At 40.8% G+C, this 22,583-nt stretch overlaps 1 protein-coding gene across 23 annotated transcripts in view; it reads right to left on the minus strand.

The window, feature by feature from the left end:
* The window catches only part of PPFIBP2 (PPFIB scaffold protein 2), a 90,852-nt gene that overhangs the window by 15,858 nt on the left and 52,411 nt on the right, over window positions 1–22,583 (minus strand). For 13 of the 23 annotated variants that reach the window (XM_088175371.1, XM_088175372.1, XM_088175354.1 and 10 more), the window contains 5 exons: window positions 20,025–20,138; window positions 11,774–11,905; window positions 5,795–5,887; window positions 3,199–3,307; window positions 94–155 (listed from right to left, as the gene is read on the minus strand). In XM_088175371.1, coding sequence (XP_088031497.1) covers window positions 94–155; window positions 3,199–3,307; window positions 5,795–5,887; window positions 11,774–11,905; window positions 20,025–20,138 — 510 coding nt within the window. Of the gene's footprint in view, window positions 1–93; window positions 156–1,740; window positions 1,774–3,198; window positions 3,308–5,794; window positions 5,888–11,773; window positions 11,906–20,024; window positions 20,139–22,583 lie in introns of all 23 variants that reach the window. The other 10 variants (XM_088175352.1, XM_088175355.1, XM_088175357.1 and 7 more) reach the window with 1 other exon arrangement.

The raw sequence follows: 22,583 nt of genomic DNA on the forward strand, positions 1-22,583 counted from the left end.
TTTCTCGTGTAGTCCTTACAGAAAGTGTGTTATTTGGAACAATCAAAACCATAATTTCATTCTTAACATGCAGAACAAAGATTATTTTCTCACCTTTTCCTCGTTTGCTGCCAATAATGTCTCCATTCCTATCTTCAACCGCTGAACTTCTTGGTCTAAAAATGTTTTAAAATGTTGTAAGAGAAATAAGACTTGCTATGTTTACTGTAAATAGATGTTTTGTGATATTCCCCCTATGTTCTTACTAATAACCAAAACCATGTCAGTGGCATGGCCAGTGCACTACTAAACTACATTTAATGTAGATTTTTTCAGAAGCTGAACTATTAAAAGCATTGCACTACACAAACATCCTGGTTTTGCTTACAAAACACTACATAACACTATTTTAAACTATGGAAGTCAAGCAATGGAAGAGAAAAGAAACACTGAAGCTCATTTTGCTAAAGATGAGTGTGAAGTGTGTTTGCTGTTATATATTAAGGAAATTACAGTAGGATTGAAAATATATATTCCCTCTGAGAAATAGTTAAAGTACATCCATGAACTTGGGAATGAAAAATAACAAAAAGCTCGTTTGAAACAAGGAAGTCCTGTAAAATGTTATTTACTTAAATGTTTCAGGATGAATAACTTGGTTAAAATCTATGTTATGAGCTAATGGAGAATTTCCTCACACACAGTTTAGTGACAGAGGTTGTCCAGTGATGTTTTACCAATTAAAACACACTCTCTGGAAATGTATGAGGTTGTTAATCACATCCTAACTTTGCTTAACCAAATCTCTCATTTTTCTCTCCACAATAATCCCAGCAAGTCCTCCTGACTAAACCAAGAGTGATGGAGACAGAACCTGAAAGAATTCCTCTGTTCTAACATGCTTTGACATTAAAGCTGCTCCCAAAAAAACCATGAAAACAGATATGAAGGCATGGAGAGAGGGGAAAGAAAATCAACATTGCCAAAGAGCATCTGTAAAAAAAGGATTTACAACTGAATGTTGAACACACAATGTCACAGCTAATCTGAAAAAGCTGTAATTAGTTTTTGGAAAGTGGACACCTTGCAATGGTTAAGGCTTTTTTTCAAGGAAGAGACACAGGACATGCAGAGGCAGAACCAAATCAAAAACTAAAGCCAGCAGGCAGTGGGTAAGCAATTGGGAGATTTAAAAAAAAAAAAATCACAGTCCCACTAATTTCTCTTTGTAAATATTAGACTTCAAAAAGGACTGGTGTCAAGGTAGATTTAAGCTCACTAGAGCAAATTTTACTTACAATATTCATGAACATCATCAAGTATGGAGACATTTATTCAGACTTTTTTTTTAAATTTGATGTAGTGATTTAAAAAAAAACAAACAAGCCTAAATCTTCCCCTCCAAAGATAAAGGCTTCCAATTAAAGCCATCTTTCTCAAAATTAAATATTGGGGTTTACATATGTGCAAATAAAAGGGGGTAATTGTTGGGTTTTGGCTCTGTTAACCTTGACAATGTCCCTTTGAAGTGCCACGGTTTGATTTGTGAAGCTCTGACCTTTATTTCTGCAGTGAGATCTTACTGAGCAGGGCAAGGAGCTGCCTGCTCACTGCAAGCAGTGAAAGCAGAGCCTCGTGTGTATTACAATCAGACAGCCAAATCCAAACAACCATGGAATTATTGCTGCAGAATGCGTCTGAGTTAACATTGGTGGGGAAGGAGCAGTGAGGTAAAGCCAAAAAGGGAATGGCAAGGCTTACGTTTTTCTTTTAGCCTTCTCCTATAAACTTCCTCTACGATGGTGAGAGTCAAATAAAGTATGTAGAAAAAGCACATATTAGATCAATTTTGCAATTTAATTAGGATATGCATTCTAGCCTACTACAAGTACATTGACATAATTTTTTAACTTTGAGAAGACCACCTGAAATTCTGATAAATAATTTTTTTTCTCCAGAAAGGTTGTTCCTGTTTCCATTAAAATACAGTCTAAGTGCTTTCCTTGAGTACAGCCCACAGATTTTGTAGAGGGTTTGATTCTTCTGCCACTGGAATTAAGGACACTTGAACACAGATCAAGCTGCACCACACTTCTAGAATCTGAACACCGCCGAGCTCTAGATTTACTGTCATACCACACCATCCTTCCTTTGAAATACCATAAATTATTTGGGAATCTCACAGAAAACACGAAATTCCATTAGTAGAAGGGCTCCTCTACCAAGCAGTGCTGTTAGACAGGCTAATTTCCAGGTTAGACATGCAGTCTGTGCGTGCACAAGCTCTGCAGCTGAGCCATGTTAAAGCCGCTCCGCCGGAGCGAAGCGCAGCAGGTTTCTGGGGAGCCCTGGGAAGGAGGGAGCACAGCACATGGAAATTAATTCATTATTCATAAATTCATAAGTTCACATCCCAGCCAGGGCAGCCTTGGGAAGTCTCAGTTATGACCCAGAGAAGCAGCCAAGCTGGTGCCCTGTGGCAAACTGCACACAAACACTCCTGCGTGGATGTGTCGGTGCTGCAGAGGAAAAGGTCCCTAATTCTATATTGTCCCTAATTCCATATTGTCCTGGCAGGGAATATTTCAGAGAACTGTGGCACCACTGGTGGAGACCAAAGGCTAAACAAACTGGTTTGTTTGCCATTGACCTGTGTCAACAGTGCAGGCTTAAAACAGAAACCAGAGAGCCCTAAACCAGCCCAGGCTGGCAGGGACACTCAAAACCCACCTGGAGCATCTTTCACGGGACAGGGAGCCTGAACCAGACACAGCCACGAGGAAAGGAAACAATGATTCACTTCTAGGATGTTTGGACACTGAAACATTAGGCTTTAGCTACTATTCTGACCTTTTTTTCCCTTAAAAACCAGAAAGGCTAAAGATTTTTCAAACAAGTTTTCAAGGTCCACCTGAAAAATAAATTCCCATTGAACTGCAGTGAGTCTTTACAGTTATAAATAAAACACCAACAGAAAAAGTTTCAGGGCCTTGAGGATACTTATTTCAATTTGTGCTGCCTCTAGATTGGAATAGAATTTCACACATTAAAGGCCTCTATCAGAACACAGAATTAATTGACACCACTTTTCCTCCCAAAATAAATTTCAAGTCCATTCTGTTATTTCTTTGTATCCCTTTGCAGTCCTGCACTGAGCTGCTACCAAAGCAAAGTGAAAGGAAGGGTTTGAATGCTTAATTTTGTTTCCCCTCCTCTTACCTCTTTCTGCCACTTCAGTGTATGAGGAGGTCCTGGAGAGCTGACTTTGCAAGCGTTCTATCTCTGCATCCTTGAGAGCCAGTTGCTCCTGCAGCTGGGCTATCTCAGCCTGAAAAACAGCACAGAAAAGTCAGAATTACTTCCACACCCATTCTCTGTCAGTCTTTCCCAGGAGCTAGAAGATGTCTGAGTGTATTGAGGTCAGAATACTTCACAAACACTAGAACAACCTATTTATGCTGCTATTGCTGTTAGAGAAACTCATTTTTCCCCATTCAGTAATCTCTTGGAGAAGACAGATGCAAAGAAATGGAAAATTTTCAAGGGTTTATGTAGGTGAGGAAACTATGGAAAGCTCTCAATGCTACAGAGTTTGTCATGTAATAATAATGACTGCTATAGGGAACTCAAACTTTGCATGAAGATCTCTAAAAAGTATCAAAGGATGTTTAAACACATATTGGTTCTTTTCAATCCTAATTATAAAATCTAGAACTATATTTTATATATTTAAGCATTATAAATTGTAAATAATCCTATACTAAAAAGGATATACCAAAAAGCATAACTTATTAGTTAACTGAGAATCTGTTAATGCTGAGCCCTCTCAGCAACATAACAAAACTGGTTTTCCTCAAAACAGCAAATAGGATAGAAGGAGAGCATGGCCTGGAAAACAACCACACACATGCAACAAAATACCAGTGTTCATTTACATTTACTGGAAATTTAGGGCTGCCACTAGATTTGGATAGAAAATCCCACGTGAAAGAGTTCAACAAGACAGAGAGAGAAGAATTCTGTGATTGTCCAGCTTGAAATGCAGTGATTCTAATCTGGCTTTTGTATTGATGAGAAAGTAAAATATGCTGTGAGCAGTTTAAGTCAGCAGTTTAAAAATATTTTCTTCAGAGGTCTCAAAACTTCTGTGTGTCAACATTCTGCATTTCCCCTGCAAAAGCACATCAAGCCTCCTTGCAGATAAAAGCCAAAAAAAAGGGAGGGGGGGGGGGTAAAGGAAGAAGAAAGGAAAGAGGACTAAAAAAAATCATGAATGCAACCAGTTTCTCAAAACACTAAAATAAAGCAGGAAAGATGCAAAACAACATTATCCAAATAGGGAGAAACACAGATTAATTAACACAAAAACTTATTTTCACCAGGAAGCAAGTGGCTGGATTGCAGGAAAACATCACCACTCTGCCCAAAATTCCACGTGGAATAGAAGAATCTGCCTTGCTGCTTCTCTGAAGGGCTCCTACACTTCCCACTGACTAATGTGCTTTTTATATCCACCCATGGATAGATTCCAATTTCTCATCCAAGAAGCTGCAACAACAGGAAGACAAAAGCTTGCAGACCTCTTAATACCAGATCTGGATTTGCCTCCCCTGGTCTACTTGATCTCAGAGCTCTTTTAAAAGCTCTCTTTTCCCTTCATCTCTAATTCCTGTCATCTGTGATTATTTTTCTGCTTCCTCTCTCTTTTCTTGTACTTTTCTTCCTTTCCAGTCCAGCATCTTCTCTCCCTCAGTGGGTTTTATGATTCTTCTTTCCTATTTTCCTTCTGGTCCTTCATTTTCCATAATTTCTATCTGTCTTGGCAGCTGGCCACACACTGCTTGAGAAAATATTTTCCCAAAGACTGTTCATCTCCACCATTTCAGAGAAAACATTTCCATGGATTGAAGAACTATTATCTTAATGAGAAAAAAGACATGACAGCAACATTCTGTAATTCATCCAAGAATTCTCAGAAGAATGAAATGCTAATACAAATAATAGCTGTCTGTCATGTCTGGATCAGCATTAAATAGAAAATTCAGTTTAATAATTTGAAATGTTTCTCCAAGATTCAGCCACAACTCAAGAGTCAGTCATTCATATCAACAGGGATTATTCCACAAATGAAAGGACATGTGATTACAGGACAAGAAGGAAAAATCATATGGTGCTTTTTAATTTAGTGGAAAAGGGCTAAAAATTCAAACTAGAAATAAGAGAATGCTCCACTAGAAAAATTAATTACTAACTAATTACTGGGGAAAATGATTAAATGTTTCACATGTAAAGTTTCTCCATATTATGACCCAAGAGCTTTGCAGGATTTAATGTCAATAGAAGTGTAAGTGTGATACACACTAAGTCAAAGATGAGCTAATGGTGGATTTTGGGTTTAATGTCTACAAAAACAAATTCCATAGTAAACAAACACCCAACAAACTTTGCATGTCTCCTCAGGCTGGAAAGTACATCCCACTTGGGCTTGTCATTACAAATCAAGGCCAGGAAGCCCTCAAAGAGTCTTTACTCTGGGCAGCTCTTTGCAAGTCAAAATGTCTTTTGTGGTTCCCTAAAATAAGAATTGCAAGAAGCACCAGACTGAAAACTGCATGGAGGGAGCAAAAGGCACAAAGAAAGGTACAACACCTTCAAACCAAGATATTGATTCCAAAGATGGTTAGAGAAAACTCCACTTCATAGCTACCCTGGCACAAGGTAAATGTCAGAAAAGCAAATATTGATGGGATGTGCAGCATATCCCTTCCCAGCTGATGGAGGCCTGTCATTAGAAAATGCCAAGGACTCTGCTTACTTTCGTTGCTTTCAGTTTCCACTCATACTGATTTCTTTCGTTTTCCAGTTCTTCCACTTTAATTTTGAGGTGCCTGAGTTCCTGTAACAAACCCTGTAGAGGAAGAAGGAGATTAAAGGTAAGGTTTTTCTGGCAGATATTAATTTTTCACAGCACTGAATTACAGATCATGCACGAGCCACACAGTATTCAACACTGAACCACCACTAAAAACTGAGACCTGCTCCAGGAGGCTGTCCCTTAAATGTCCCTTCTCCCATTCCTTGATAGAATTGCATCTTGCTCATTCTAAAGGGCAGTATTATTAAAACCTCCATGGAGCTCTGACAAGACAAAATATCTTAAAATGAACTGAAGAAAGGAAAATTTGGAGGAATGACCCAGTTCTGGACTCCTGTGCAGTGTATACATTAAGCACCACACCAGCATCCTGGATTACATTGAGATTGATTTGGAATGACTCCCAGATTTGACCCTCAGATTATTTCTCCAACCTACAGCTTGTAGTTCTCATAGTCCATTAAGCAGTTCTGCACAAAAGCAAGCCCAGAAAGAGCAGCACTCTTTCCAAAATAGGTCTAACACACAAAATATTTATTTTTATAACATAAAACCTATGAGAGAAATTACTGAATAACTCCCTCACAATACAAGCAGATTACTTATGAGTTCTGGGCATACAAATTTTGATCAAAGAGATGTGGCAACAACCTGATTTGAAACCAAACATTACAACGTTTTTTTCTAAGCATACCAGTATCATTCCACCTTCAGTGGAATGAAGCCATTTATGCAAAGCAGCTTTTGTTTTGCCACGTGACATATTTTTGATCAAATACAACCAGGCTCTGTTATGTAAATTCTGGTACCTGCTAACGTCAGGGAATAAACAAAGTGGTGTTGGATTTGCTCTTTTAAAAGTACAAGCAGATTATTTTTATTATGGCTCTTTTCAATAGAAAAAGAAAGGGTGGATGCCAGAGAGTCTCAGCTGAAATTATTTGATACCTGTGTTAAGCTTTTAAGATACCCAGGAATCAATAATCTGTGTTCAGAGGAGCTGGGGTGGCATCACCATGAGGAAAAATAACAAACTACCAAACCATGCCAGCATGCTGCACATCAGACAAATCTCAACCCCCAGATCCCAAAACCCACACCCCACCAGCACCACAGACTTACAAGTGGAATGGAAACTGTGACAAGTCTGAAAGGGGTGACTGGATTTTACAGATTTCTGTGCTTTAGTAGGCAGCCAGCAATGGTGACCAGATTTGTCCCAGTAATTGGGCTGCAGAGTCTGGGGTCGGATTTTTTTTTCCCCTGGTCATTTTTTATGGCATTCTCACTCTTTGCTAATGAAAGCCACGAAGATTAATGCCAAAACATTGCCAAGGCAGCTGTGGTTAGTGGAATTTAGTTTGTGCAAGAGAGAGAAGAGGCAAAGCAGAGGCTTCTGGTGCTTCTCATACTTCACACTGAGAACAATTCTTCTGGCCCAGAGGCTCTACTGATCTTGCACCAGATTGAGGACCATTAGGGACCAAGTCTGCTTTCCTATCTTGAGACTTTCTTTCCTGGATCCTACTATTAATTTCCAGCTGCAGTCTACACATCTGCTCCTGTAGGTCACTGATCAGGTTCACTACTGACTGAAAACATGGGAGGACAGGGAAAAAAAAAAAGACAAAAAAAATAGAAAGGTGAGAGAAAAAAATGATGCAAAGAATATATTTCTACAGTTGCAGCACAAAGAACTATGTGAAGCACATCAAAGGCAAGCTTAAAAAAGACAGATTATGTATTTCCTTTCTGATGAAGTAGATGTAAATGAGTATAAACCTGGAATATTGCACAAAGCCACAGTTTACATGGAACAGAATCTACATTCCAGACTAATTCATGATTCTGAGTCTGAAGTTAAGATCAGAAACTTTTTTTGGAAGGTTTTACAGTTATGTGAGGGACAATTTGGAACCTATTTTAATATACTGGCTCAGAGGTACACTTTTGCTGAAATGGGACTTGATTGCATTCATTTGCACCTCCAGATCATCCAGCAGGAAGAAAGTGCAAAGTGCTCAGCTGGGGCCATAGCCTGCTCTTTTATAATTTATACACAGAATTTACTAGCAAAGTAACTCTGTTTGCAGGTCCAGCATGGGGCAGAAATAATTCCATGACCTCTCTGTCTGGGCAGGATCTTGACATTGAGGAGGAGTGAAGCAAAAGATGCAGGAGAAATCAGGAGGATAGCACAGAAGAAAAAGTAATTGTTTTAAAGTGCACCAGTTTGCTGGTCAGCTTCTTGGATTTGTGTCTATCAGTGATACACATACACACAAAAATCCAGCTTAGAAAGTAAACCAAAGTCAGGTATGAAAATGTATATGGTATTTCACCTGAATTCCCCACTCTGTAGCAAAGAGCAGTGAGTGTATTTCCAGCTATCACAGGTTTCAAGTGTTTTTCTCTTAGCTTTCAAGTACTTTAATAACACAAGTTTTGTGGTTTCTCAATCTTCTCAAGTAAGTAATAAATTTGAGGAGTTTAATCCATGTTCCAAAGGAGAGAAAAAGATTTCAGTGGACAGAACAACAGATGACGAGGCAAATAATTTTTTTATTATTATTTTCTTCATTAGAGTTGCCGACAATCCTCCTGTAACCTCAACTCTGCAGTAAAATCAGGAGTCTCAGAGCTGGGGAACAGCAAGGACAGGGCAGTAACAGCATCCACAGTCAACTCTAAACATTCACGAAGATTTACCTGACTCATATAGAAGAGTTTCACACATTTGAGTATTTTCTAGCTCACAGTGCTTAAGATGAAATTCAGAAAAGCCATTACATACATTTTACTTCATACATGTGATGCTCAATCAGGATCACAATGTCTGATGCTCACCCTCTTTCACCCACCAAACCTTCAATGGACATAAATGAGGATTAGGTTTGTTTTTTTACCACCCTCTCCACAGTCAGGTACCTCCCAGAGCAGCTCTAGCTGGGGACTGGACCTGGCAGGAACATTTATGAACACCAACTCCAACACCTTGGTTCAGATGAGGCAGCACACAGACTCCCCAGAGGGAGTCAGTGCCTCACTGACTCAGGTTTCTTTGGAATTGCAAGCAGCTTTGCACCAGATATTTAATTCAGAAGTTACAAGAGTCACAAAAAGCTTGCCAGCAGCTTACAGCCAAACCCAGAGGCTTCTCCCACACCACAAAAGGAAGAAGGAGGACAGACAGAAAGTCTCTTTTGTCCATGTTCAGGTAGAGCAGCTATGAATCTTTTGACAATGCTGCTTCCTCATACCTTGCTACATTAAAAAAAAACACATTTTCAAAATTTCTGTGGCTTCTCAGCTACAGAACCCCCTTAGGTGAGACTCCAGAAACCTTCACTGTGTCAAAAGTAGGACATTATTCCCCAGAAAAGGAATTAGACTGACAAAGCCAGGAGTCAGATAGTCCATGTAAAAGCAGCTATTCTCCTGGCCCCTCTGTAATATATATAAATAAATGGCACTTTATATTTAGTATGTGCTTTTGAAGAGCCAGAGACAAGTGGCATTCAGTGTGAAATCAATACCTTTGAGAGGAGGTTACAGATGCTTGATAAACTCCTTGCTGCTCACTAAAACCAAACCTAAATGACAGCTGCACAAGATAAAGTGAAACCAATCTTGCATATTAAAACTCACTCATATTTAGAAGGGTGCCTTAATTTGCTTTCTTTCCTCCCAGCCCAACCAGAAGAACAATTCTGTAGATGAATTCTAAGTGTCTGGAAACAGCTGCTGTGAAATAAGCTGACACAAAATTAGAATAGAGAGAAAACGTGGTTGAGCTACAATGATCCTGCAATGCCACATTTAATTTTAAACTTTTTAAACCCCATTATTATATTTAGAAATAGCAGGGTCGGCCGTGAAGCATCACGAACAAGCTGTTTAAAATGGTTTACATGCTGGATGCCAAAACCAACAGGAAACTACAGGTAGGCTGGTTTTTGTTGGTTTTTTTTGGTTTGGTTTCTTCATTAGAAAGATGTAGTTGGGCAGTGGAAGCAAAGAGTTCAGGAAAACACTCAAAATATTACCAAGTTTAAGCAGCTGTAGTCAAATAACGTAAAGAACATTAATACATTTCATTCTGATGTTTGAAATTGTGTCTGTGTTGAAGAATTACTATAATTTACAGGAAAAGGAGGAGAAATAAGGTCAAAGCATTAGAGTTCAACTAAGCATCCAATTTGATTGAAAGCAGCTCCTGATAAATTTGATTAATGCCTGTTCAGGAGAATCTGAAATAAATACACAAATAGCTCAACAAGCAAACCAAAAATGCTTTGAAAAATCTTTCCTTTTACAGCACCCATTTTCCTTGCTCTTCACACACCAAAGTTTGTGACTTTCAACACACCAGAAACCTAATCACACCTTGGGGTAGTTAATAATTCAGCACACACCCAACACAGCGATTCCAAACTTTTCCATCAGGTTAGAATCCTGTTTTCCATCTCAGCAGGAGCGTGTCCTGTCACTGAGCAGCACCACGAAGGCATCCAGGCTGTTCCAGCTCAGCTTTTCCACACAAACCTCCCTGCAGCAGCAGAATCTCACAGCTCCCAAGCACTCAGGAGTCCTGTCCATAAAAAATGCACTCAAAAATCTTCTCTGCTTTCCAGGAGCCAGGCTGGCTGTGTGTGCCCTGCAGTAATCCAGGCATCCTCCTCCCTGTATTCCACACGTCATGGGGAGCACTGGGAGCACCACCTGCAGCCATCAGGTGTGCTCAGACCTGCTCAGGTTTTCAGTGCTCAATCCCTCTGTGCACAAGGCACTGGCAATTATGCCTGGAAGGGCACAAGAAATGCCACAGGTGGTAAAAAACAGCAGCTGGTGCCTCTCTGGCTTGCAAGCTCTGCCAGAAATTGCTCTCTTTATGTTATCTTTGAATCTCTAAAGAAAACTTCAGAGAATAAATAAGTTGAAAGCAAACACACCCCAAGTGAGCATGAGCCACGTCACTGCAGGCAAAGTACTCATGCATAGTTATCAGCCATTCCACTAGCAGAGCTATGGAGAGCAAACAGTTCCAAATGCTGCTTGGATTTCAAATTCTCCTAAGTCAATATGGAACAAAGTTTGGGTTTTTAATGCTTTTTTCCAGTCAGCAAGGCATAAATCTCAGACCCAGCACTCCTTCCTTTCCAGGCAGTCCTCTCCTGCTAGCTTAGCTGGTCCCCTTACAGGACCATTGAGTAGGGCAACACATGGCAGTTTGTATGAATTTATTCCACAATTGCTTTCCTTCCCAGCTCCCACCTGCTGCTCACCATGATATGGATGTTGCTCAGATGAATTCCCTGTTTCATACTCTGCCTTAACCAATACACAAAATCCCCAAAGCTCCTTTGATGTCCAGAACTCTCCACATCTGAAAGGGAGTAAGGGCTGGAATTGCCTCCAACCCAGGATTTTTTTTTTTGCACTATTTATTACGTAGCCACAAGGGGAAAGACACATTTGAGGCAAATGCCCTCCCAAGTGCCACAAACACATTAAAATCCCTGCTCTCAGTCCTTGTGGCAGCCCTGACACTGAGCTCAGTCTTTTCTGCCACAAAAACGAGGGAAGAGCTCTGCTAAGCCTGGCACAGCCATGCCAGCCCAGCTGCCAGGGAAAGGAAAGGGTTAAGTGAACACCCACTGCAATAAATGCTTCTGGAAAAGACTTGGCTTTGATGAGAGCCAAACAGCAACCTCTGAAGTATAATGAGAGAAAGGAAAAGAAACCGCATCCCGAAAATGCAGAAGCACACTGAATTCACAGGATCAGCGATCCGGGCTGGGCTGCAAGCACGGAAAATCATGTTCCCTGCTGGTTCCAGCACAAAGCTCAGGTGGGTGACAGCACACCAGAGACACGGGATGGAAAAAAAATTAAAACAAGGTAATGAAAAAAACTCACCTCGGCTTTGTTCTGTTTCTCTTCATATTCACTCTGCTCCTTTTCCATACCAACCAGCTTAATCTTCAGGTCTGAAACTTCAGCCATCAGATCCAATTTCTGAGTCTCGAGCGATGTGCGACTTAGCAGCTCCTGAAAGCAAAGCAGAATATTCCCCCAGTTATTTATGTGAGCACTGACAGACTGCCATGTGTTTTATTGGCAGGCCCATATTAAATCCTCAGTTTGAGCCTCAGTGTTTTTCTCAAGTGCTGCAGTTATTTTTGTCTAAGTGTTCTGTGTTAATCACCAAACCACCGTGTCCCTATTTCTCCTTATTTTATTTCTCCGTGTCCCTGTGTCTCCTTATTTCAAGCAAATGTATGGCAAAGTTAATCCCTGGGCTAGACATGAAATCCAAAACAATACTCAGGCTGAACAGACACAAACCTACACGATGGCACATTACAAAAGAGTTGGTGTCTTCCTAAAGCACTCATCAGCCAAAGCCATGCTTTAGGATTACCTTGTACACCTTCTTGTCACATGTCATTCAATAAAGGATGTGTTGCAGAATGAGCACCTTAACCAAACTGAGCAGCAGAGGCAACACCTCTGCAGTTACAGCAATAATTAGTAACTTACACCATGGAGTACATTAATGCTTTTGAAGGCTGCACAGCGTGGAGGGAACTGTGAATGAAATGTCCTAACTGGAGCCTAAAAGGCAATGTCTAAACTAAGAAACTCTGTGAAGGAGAAACAACTGCTCATGGCTTTTGCTTGTGTGCCCCAAGCTGGTTTTCCAGATTGCAGAGTAGACACGCTTAGGATGGACACACATCCATCACATCAGTGTGTCTGGAGAATGGTCAACACTCACATCTCCACTGAATCTTCCATTTTTCAGGAAAGCCAAGGCAAGAAACCATTCAAAATTTATCAGAGTATATTACATACATCAAGTGCCTCTGCCACCCCTGTTTTCAAAAGGAAGAAAGTCCAATCAGGAGTTTAAGCCTCACTGAAAAATTCATACTTAGTTTACCAGGCACCAAATCAATTTTTAACAAAAGAATGTAGGCTTCCAAATGGTTAAAAGATTTTGTGACAATTCATAAATCCCATTAGCGTGTTGATCACGTGGATCACACTGAGGAATCACAGCAGTGCTTTGAATTGCATGGATTAATATGATTTAAGTGAAGTTGCCATAATTAATCTGGCTCTACGCTGATGTTATTGAGGGATCAGAAATCACCACATCCATCACCCTTTTCTCATCTCTTCCTCTGTCTGCCCCAAACTGTACACTACACTGCAGACCACGGCTTGGAGAAAGCCACAAAGGTTATTTCAAAGATTACAGAGTTAAAGTTTATTTCAAAATCTCCTCTGCATGTAAGTTATTTTAGTCTGGTGGGGAATATTGCACAAATTAAAAATAGTACTAAACTTGCATCTATATTGCAACACCAATTATCCAAGCCACCCACTATTCCCAATGCCATGCCCATTCCTGCTGACATTGGCAATGATATTTGTGGATGGATGGGAAAATAAACAGAAATGTAGCCTCATGGTTTTGGCCCTTTTCTTTTTTTTTTCTTCTCAGAATGAAATAAATCAAGCACTAATCAGGGAAAGATATTGCACTGATTTTCTTATTGAGAAACTCCAAGAGGCAGTCACTTAATGAAATACCAGGAGGAGCTGCTTTCTACACAGGTGATTAAAAATTACAATTATAATTGCAAATAACTCCTCTGTCTTCCAGAAAAACTCTAATTTGCAGTAGTTTCAGAGGCACATCCCAGTCCAGACTGGAGCAGGCTCTGCACAGCAGTTAAGGTAGCAGACTGCTGCAGGTTAAACCAGAGTTAAAAGTGGGAGCTTCGATATGAAATAAGGCCACTGAACATCAGAAAGAAGAGCAGGATGAGGCAACTCTGGCCCCATCGACAGATTCTATTCACTCTTGAGCTAAAACAACATTTAGAACTTTTTTGGACACTGACATGGTTTTCCATGATATGGGAAGAAGATTTCTTAATAAGGCAAGGAACCACAGCATCCCTCTAGGGATTTTAAACAAAAGATCTATCCTTTGAGTGCACCATCTGGCATTACTCCTTATTTTTCCTCCAGAGCCCTAAATTACCCTCAGTTATGCAGTGGAGAGCAATCCACACTCACTCCTCTCATCCCAGGAGCTCTGTGTGAGCATGGAGCCACTACCTGCTCCAAGTGAGCACGAAGGCAGCTCTTTGGGTTTGTTTAGTCTTTAATCAGCTCAAACACAATTTTACCATTTGCTCTGAAGCTGGGGAGTCGGATATTCTCAGCTGGAGCAAACTGGCATAAACCTCCTGACTTAAAACAGGCAGAGCAGCTAACTAGCCCTGCTTTGTTTTCAATGGAGCTCCACTGATTTAAAACAGCTGATAATTCCTCTTGCATCCAGAGGACCCAACTTTTGCTTTGAAAGCAAGTGCCGTTTGAAGTAAATGTCTCCTCTTGTAAGGGAACATCTGGAAGCAATTATTTTCATCTTCAAGCAGATGCTCACAGTGAACAGCTCATTAAGAATGTGAACCATTTTGTTGCAGAGAAATTATAGTGTATTTCAGCGGTATGATGCAACTTGAATTCGGCCAGAATAAATATGCAATTGTAAGAAAAGAAAATACAAATTTATGTTTTTGGTTTCAAAGCAAAAAAAAAAAAAAAAAAAAGATAATATAAGACAGGCAAAATGGTAATTTAGGCTGTGGAAGCTTTAGGAGAATCTTAGCTGAAAAATAGAACAGATATAGAACATATGCTAGGGAGTCTTCTTTAGAAACAAGATACCTGTTTTTAGTTTCAAAATGTACTATGAATTATACTATGTGAGTGTAATTTACCTTCTTAAAGTTCTTTTTCTAAACTCAACTTTTAACTTTAAAAATTGAGGAGGCATGCAGAAGCAATGATGCACACGTATCAGACAGATCAAAGAACAGCAAACCATTTCCAAAAACAACACGCTTTTTAAAACTCACACTGCATATTTCTAAAGTACTTAATCAACTTTTCCAATATTCCCATTGAAGCTGCAGCACATGCTGCATATCTCACTCTCACATTTAGTTGTCTTGGAAAGATATAATTCTTATAAAACAGTTTATAAAATCTAACATGACAAAAATAGCTTGAAAAGAGGACACCACAACTTTTTAGGCTCTCAGCTGCAAGCACAGAAAATTCCAGGATATTAAGCTCTCCACAAAACAGAAGAAACAATCATGCCATACACTGATTGAGAAAACATAAGTGAGATTTTAGTCAAGTGAGGAGGGGAAAAAAACAACCAACCCAAAGAACCCATTTTGCACTTGCGTGCCATACAAAATACAACATTTGAAAAGTTCTTTACTTTTCACCCTTATTAAAAGCCTTGAGAGAGACAGACAGACCAAGCTACCTACCTGGGAAGCAAAATCCAGCCAGAAGCAGCCCCAATGAGGGCTGCACTGCTCGAGTGCTGTGTGTCAGAAATAAGATATTTGCTTAGCTGGAGACACAGCTGAGAGCCATGGACGTGTGCACTCACCATGACACGGTGCAGGGCAGGGAATTACAGCCCTCCACTGCATCCTTTGCCCATTTTATGGTTAGGGCAGGGAAAGGACAGAGCTACCCACAGCCCTGCCAGCTCGAGCAGCCCTTGGAGCAGATTCCTGCCCACGTTTACTGTAGAGGAGCAAAGCACTGGAATGCTCACCTGGAGAGATAAAGCTCTGAAAAACCTTAGAGCTCAACCAGAGCAGCACAGAGCACACTTCAAAATCTGAAACACTGAGCCAGCTGCTGGCAAGAAGCTCCTGCATGCTATAAACAAGTGCTGAAATTCATCTAAGATCAGATAACTCAGGCAACTGAAAGTTGAAGGAATGGTCTTTGCCAGCCAGCAGAGTTCCTGAGGAGCAAACATACACACCAGATTTATACCCTGCAACCAAAACAGGATTCTGGCTCCCCTGAGCAGGAGACAACTGCAAAACCAGAGCAGGTACACGCTGAGCAGTGGTGGATTCAAGCTCCTGCTCTGATTCAGCTCCCCTCTGCGTTTTTTTAATCCAGTTTTTTAAAAGGTTCCCCACGGTCTGGCACACCTTCCCCGGGTCCTGCACCCAGACAGAAGTGGGCCATAAACTGACACGAGAACAGAGATCCACTCCTGTTTACACCCAAACATTTCAGGTTTTATGTGTACTTTTTTAAGACACCAAGTCCCTGGTACTTGTCAAGAGAATTCACTGGATTGAAGACACAATTGTGTTCACACAACAAAACTATCCAACAAGAGTCCCCTAGACGATGTCAGAAATCATTTGGAAGGCACAAAGACATGGTCAGACCACGAGTGGGATTTGGTTCAGGTCAGGTACAGGAAGGACCCTGCCACCCAGACCAGAGCTGCCCTTGGCAAAGCAAACTGCTGTCCCTTATGCCAGAGAGCTTCCATGGAAATTACGATTTCTTAAATAAATAAAGTGCAGCTCTGGAGTAGTCAAGAGGCAACAAACTAGAATGACTCATGATAATTACCAACAAATGCACACAAAGGCACCGTGGAGGTGAAATCTGAGTGTGCAGAAGTGTATATTCATTTTTCAGATGGACATGGCACAGCTGTTGATCTGACACCACAGATTCCACAGCACTCCTGTGTTTACATTAGGCATGGCTGGTGCTTCTGTTATGGGGCAGTTTATAGAGCTACTTAATAGAGCAAAAATTACTTCTGCTTTCCAATTCTACAGCAGGTAGAGAGGAGATTCCCCCAAGGCCCTCTCTCCTCCAAAAAAAAATAAAATTCTTAAAATTATCTGGAAGAAAAATTTGTGGCATTTACTTAGTAGTGCCACAAATAAACTTAGAACAAGAGACACACACACACATCATTGCTCTGTAGAATTGGCTGTAACTTTACAATTTAAAGCAGTTGAAATGGACTGTCACAGCATAAATTTTTTCTTAGGATAATTCTAGGAGGTTTTTTAACCTTGCTTCTAAACATCTCCATTACAATGTGCTAAGGGGAAAGTCAGGTAGCTTTTCACACGGGCCAGCCCTTCCACAGCCTTCACACATTCAGTAGCAGGACAGACACCCCACTGGAAGGTAATTCCAGGACATTAAATGTGTGTCTTGCTCCAGTCATGCTCCAGAAAATTTTCTGTTAGCATTTTCTATGAAGGATGACCTTGCTTCTTGGCCCAAACCTGAGTTAGACTTAAGGACTGAATTAAAGTTTTGCCATTGACTTTCATGAGTTTTGCAAAGGCCTGCTTCATTTCTTTTGAAGGAAGAAAGCACAGACACCAAGGCAGAAAAATATTTTTCTTCATTACAATCTGGTGGTGGAAGAAGTGTCCTTACAAAAGTAAAATATTGGGTTTGATGCCACAAGCATCACATTCTGTGTAACTGTGCACACCAGGGCACCTCTGTGTTTCTCACACAGGATCCTCTCATTGCCCAAATGTTGCTGGGCTGGATTTTCCTTGGCAGTGCTCCCATGAACAGTGAGGTCAAAGCACATCTCTGCATTGCCCTTTTGCCACACCTTGGCCTTTGCTGTGAGCTGTTTGACTCAGCCATCACAAAACCATCCCTTCCTTCCCAACCTGAGCATGACAGTCCCAAATCAGCTGCAAAGGAACACGGGCAGGAGGAGGGAGAAGGATGCAAGGAGAACCCAACCTTCTCCTCTGCTGCTGCTACTCCACATTCAGGATGCCCACCCAAAATTCTGAACAGCCACTTTATGTTATTTGTGTAACTTTGACTTCAGTTGCTGTTTCAGAAGTGGTTCCGTGATCCCTTTGTAGCAGGGTTCAAAACAACTGTGCATAAATCATAAGCCAGAAGGATTTTTTGCCAGTAACCCCACCCTGCCAAAGAGGACAAGTCTCTACTAGCACAGATTCAGCAAAAACTACTTTGCAGGGTAGCATTAGACACCCTTTCTGCTGTGGAACTTCCAGCTACCATCATTAGGTTATCTTAAAGTTTCTAATTTTTTTTTATTGAAGCATTTTTTGCACAGAATTAATGATGAGTCACTCTTCTTATAGTTCTCAAAATAAAAAGACAAGGCTTTATCTTTATTGTTCCATTTTCCACTTAGAGGAAGCAGCTGGCTTAAGTTCACAAAGGTAAAAATCAGTGGAGCTCAGTACATTGTAAATAAGGAAGCAGAACCATGAAATAAACCTGAATTTACACTACAGCCCTTCCTAAGAGGGTAACAGAAGTCATTCTGAAGAGCAGGACAGCAGCAGCAGCTGGATGAGGAGATCTGAACCCAACTCTCCTCAAAACCTGACTGATCCATCTCTTTAAGCCCCTGAGGCCACACTCACTCGACTTTTGACAAATTATCTGCAGAAAAGTCCACTGGCCACATATCTTACATGAATGTCATAATCACCACATGATCAGGTCATTCTCTTCTCCCCAAATCTCAACTCATCCCCTATAGGGGATAATCTTTACAACAAAATGAATTGAGAAGAGAACCTTCAAAACAAATGATATTAAATAGGCTCCTGTGCTGAGACAACAAATGCACAACTTCTCTGACTGCTGAGAGATCCAACTTGGGTTTCCCATATCCCACAGTCTGCTGGGACAAGCAACAACTACAGCTGCTCCAAGTTATCCCAAAATTTAGATTTAAGGCTTTTTCTTTTTTTAGACATATCTGGAGATTCTCTGGCCTCTTTAGCCTTGGTACAGCCTTTTGTGGTTTATCACCTTAGGATCAGCTTTGTAAGCAATTCGTGTCCGTGCCTAATGCCAGACAGGCACATGCAAACATTTTCACTGAAATGGCAATGCTCATGCAATATTATATTCTATTTTCAGATGCCTCGGTGTTCTGGGAAATAAGGCCTTAAATTCAGTTTCCTCACAAGACTATGTGGGCAAAAAAATTTAAGTCAGAGAAAGAATAAACAGTTTTAGCAGAAGTCACAGAACAACTGCCCAGCTTTATACTGGAGCAGGAGGCCTCTGCACTCTGTTGTGAATGCCTTCCTGGAGGCTGAAAACAGATTTTCACAACTTAAATAATCACTGTTCTTTGAGTTTCACTTCAGATCTCACTGGAAAACTGCATGCACTCACTGTTTGCATTTTTAAAGACACCCCCTCAGAATACAGACTTTCCCAGCTGGAAACATTTTGGGCTGTGTGAGATGGAAGGTTTTCTTCAAGAACCACTGGGAATTATAATTTAAAATGTTTAGGATACAATTTTATCTTATAGAAACTGCTGCTATTTACATACATATGCACAAGGATGCTTACCATAATTTAAAGCTATGATCAGTTCTTAAAAAGGTTTGTGTATCTCACATGGACTAAAATAACAAATTTATAACACAAAATATTTGTGTGGGGAGAAGAACTAGACTCATCGAGAACAGTATCTATCCTAAACATTTCTGGCTTAGATTTTTGAGGCTTATTTACAGTTTCAAATCTATTTTTGGTATCTATGTACTGCATTAACAGTGGATGACCTGCATCTGTAACAGAAAACTGCACAGGGAAAGAACTTTGGCATCAACAGACCTGCAAGTTCTGCAAGGTATTTAATTTATAATTTGTTCTGCTCCCTCAACATAGAACATCAAACAGCACAAATTAAATCACGTAGTCTGAAACTGTTGATTGAAATAAAGGAAAAATGTCTTTATATACTAATTTTCTTATATCAAAATAAGGTGAAGCTCTGAAGTTAAGCAAAAATAGTTCTAGGACAGAGCTTGATACAGTAATTCATTTCAAATTGCTGCTTGTTCAACTTCAAAGCCATAGGAAAACAGAAGGCATTTAAATAAAACTTCTTAATTCTATAACTCTTCCATGTATTAGATACATTTAACCTGTCTAACCAGTTACTCAGCCATGTCCAAATAAGCACAGTTCAAATAAGACACAATAGATTCATTTCACATGCTGCCACGTACAGCATTATGCAACCAGCCAGTAAAACTTTTCTGCAACAGGAAAACAAAGAAACATTTATTGGGGGGGGGGGGGGGGGGGGGGAGAAAGTGCAAAGCAGTAGGAGAACAATAAAAAAAGCTTTTTTTTTTTCTCCCTGTTTTATCCCGTTGCCAAAAGCAGTCACACATGCAGACAGGCTGACCATGTGTGCTCACCCCACTGCTGCAGAAGGTCGTGCAGGAAGCTCTGCAGCCCAGAGTTTTACCTGTTGGAGCATTTCTTCTGTAGCATTCAGCTTCAACTGATGCCCCTCCAGACAGATTTCCAAGTCCCGGATTTTCTCTCCTTGAGCTTCCACCTGGTCTGTGAGAACACTCACCTGTAATTTGAGAGGAGAAGCACAGTGCTACTGAACTGACTGTAAATAAGTTCCAATTACCTTATGCATGTAACATCCAAATGCACGTTTTGACAAGAAGTTGCCTTTTAAAGCCCTCAATGCTTTAATATTCCTGTGCACTGCAGCAACCTGCTCTACCAAGACACAGAGTTTTGCAGCCTTACCTCTATTTTGCTCCAACCCCGCCCTCTCATCTCCCCTCCCCTGCAACTGTTGTGTTTTGATATAAAAAAAGAAAGGGCATTTCATGAAGGGATGGAATGCTATCTATAGGTAAGCCTGGGACCCTTCATACAAAAGTCTGGACAATTGGAAAGGAGCAAGCAAGAGCAGAGGATACTGGAAATATTTTAGGTGGTTTTGGAGACTGCATCGCCATTTCGGGTTCTGCTGGCATTTCACTCCCTAAAACAGGTAAGTAGGAAAACTGTTCATTCCCAACCCAACCAACTGCTTCTCACAAGAGCAAAACTTTATTGACAGCTTACCTGTGTATAGCTATAAAGAATGCCATGAGTAAAAGGCAAGTTTTAGCTGTGCCAAAGTTCTATTCCAACAAAAATTCCCAGGCTTTGGCAAGCCAAAACATGAAAGCAAATGCAGGGAGATACAGACAATGAACCCCAGGAAAAGAAAAAATAAGCAATCCTGGTAAAGAACTGTGGGAATGGTGGTACAGAGAAGTGAGTGTGCAATCAAAAAGCCCAGAAGCTTCAACCCAAATCTTGCAAAGCAGGAAAAACTGCACCCAGGAAAACAGTAGAAATATATAGAAAAAACCCAGTGATAATTCTTATGTTTAGAAGAACATACACTCTATACATTCATTTTGACTATTTAGTTCTATTAAAGCCTTGATTATTCTAGAAAAATATTATCTAAAACAAACAAACAAACATAGGAGCCTAAGGTGTTTAAACTCCACTTTGAAGGAAATGCATTAACAAAAACTTATATATGCTCTTACATCCAACTCTGCAACACCTTTATTAATAAAACAAAATAAAAATGTATAGCATGTGGAAGTGAAAATTTAAGATATATCCACTAGGCAGCATGTCTAAAAACCCAATGAACAATCGAGTTCACTTCAGGGAAGCTGCACAGGGAGAGATCTGTATTTCTTTTACCTGCAGACACAAAGTCAAGCATACCTGGGAAAGAATCACAGAAAAAAAAAGAAAGAAAAATAAAAAGACTATTTAATTTTTTTTTTCCATTAAGTAGTTGGCTGTAGCTTAGAGTGCAGCTGAACTCAGGATGAGAGGTGATAGGAAGGAGTGGGTGGAGGCAAATGGCAGAGGGACACATCCAAGCTGGGCAGGAGAACTCCCTGCAAGGAAAACTGCTGCTTGTCTGCTTTGCTTTGCTCCCATCAAATGAGGGATGATACACAAAAATCCCCATGTGAGGTCAGAAGGCATGAAGAAACAAACTGAATTCTCTCCTTCAACATGATGTAAGTTCCAGAGAAAGAAAACCAGCTTTATTTAGAGCATCAGGTTAGGTTTAAGTACCACTGCAACCTGGAAGGAAAACTCTGGATGTTAAATGTGACCTGCAAAGGAATTTAGTGGAAGCTTAGCAGCTTTAGAAGCATGTGTTGGGTGTTCCAGCAGCTGGGCTGAGAGGCACAGCAGCCACTTGGAGCTCGTATTTTGCCCTCTGTCCAGGATCACATCTGCCACACTCTTCAAGGAACCTGTAGGCTGCACCCAGAACGAAATCCCAGTTCATGCTACACTGGCAATTCCATTTTAGGAGTGCAACACCTGCAAGACTCAGCCTGTAGGCAATATATTTTCTGTAAAAGTGAGGGATATTGAACACTTAGCTAAAAGTCAAGTGTTAGAAAGGCTTAAGAGTCTGAGGCAAGACTGGAGGGCTCCCAGCCCCACATTCCCTCCAGATTACAGCTATGGGCCAGCCACTGGTGCAGTTCAGCATCAGCCACAGAATAGAGGAGCTGCTCCCATTCCTTCCTCATCCTTCCTGCCACAGGTCACACCCAGACAGAATAGAGGAGCTGCTCCCATTCCTTCCTCATCCTTCCTGCCACAGGTCACACCCAGCAGCATCCCTAGGGCCATGGGACCTCAGCATGGGGCTTGCCTGTGCTCCTCATATCTGACTGCCTGGGCAGAAGAACTGGTGTAAACCGGGTCCTAAGCCCAGCTCCACCCTGGCATCCTTGTTGTTGTTGATGTTCATCCTCCAGGCTGAGGTTTTAGTCTATCTTATTTGCCTGGGGTTTTTGCAGTTCCACAGCGATGCTGTGCAGTGGGAAAGGAAAATACATAAATATTGACTAAGCCTTTGGGTTTGATGGGGGGGTGGAAGTGATGGGAGTAAAATGCGTTTTCTAGTTCTGATTTCGCTCTATTCCTTCTAAGACAAACCCTAGGCAGGTCCCAAAACGTGTGA

Source organism: Sturnus vulgaris, chromosome 18 (assembly GCF_052056855.1).
Source record: "Sturnus vulgaris isolate bStuVul1 chromosome 18, bStuVul1.hap1, whole genome shotgun sequence".
NCBI lineage: Eukaryota > Metazoa > Chordata > Aves > Passeriformes > Sturnidae > Sturnus > Sturnus vulgaris.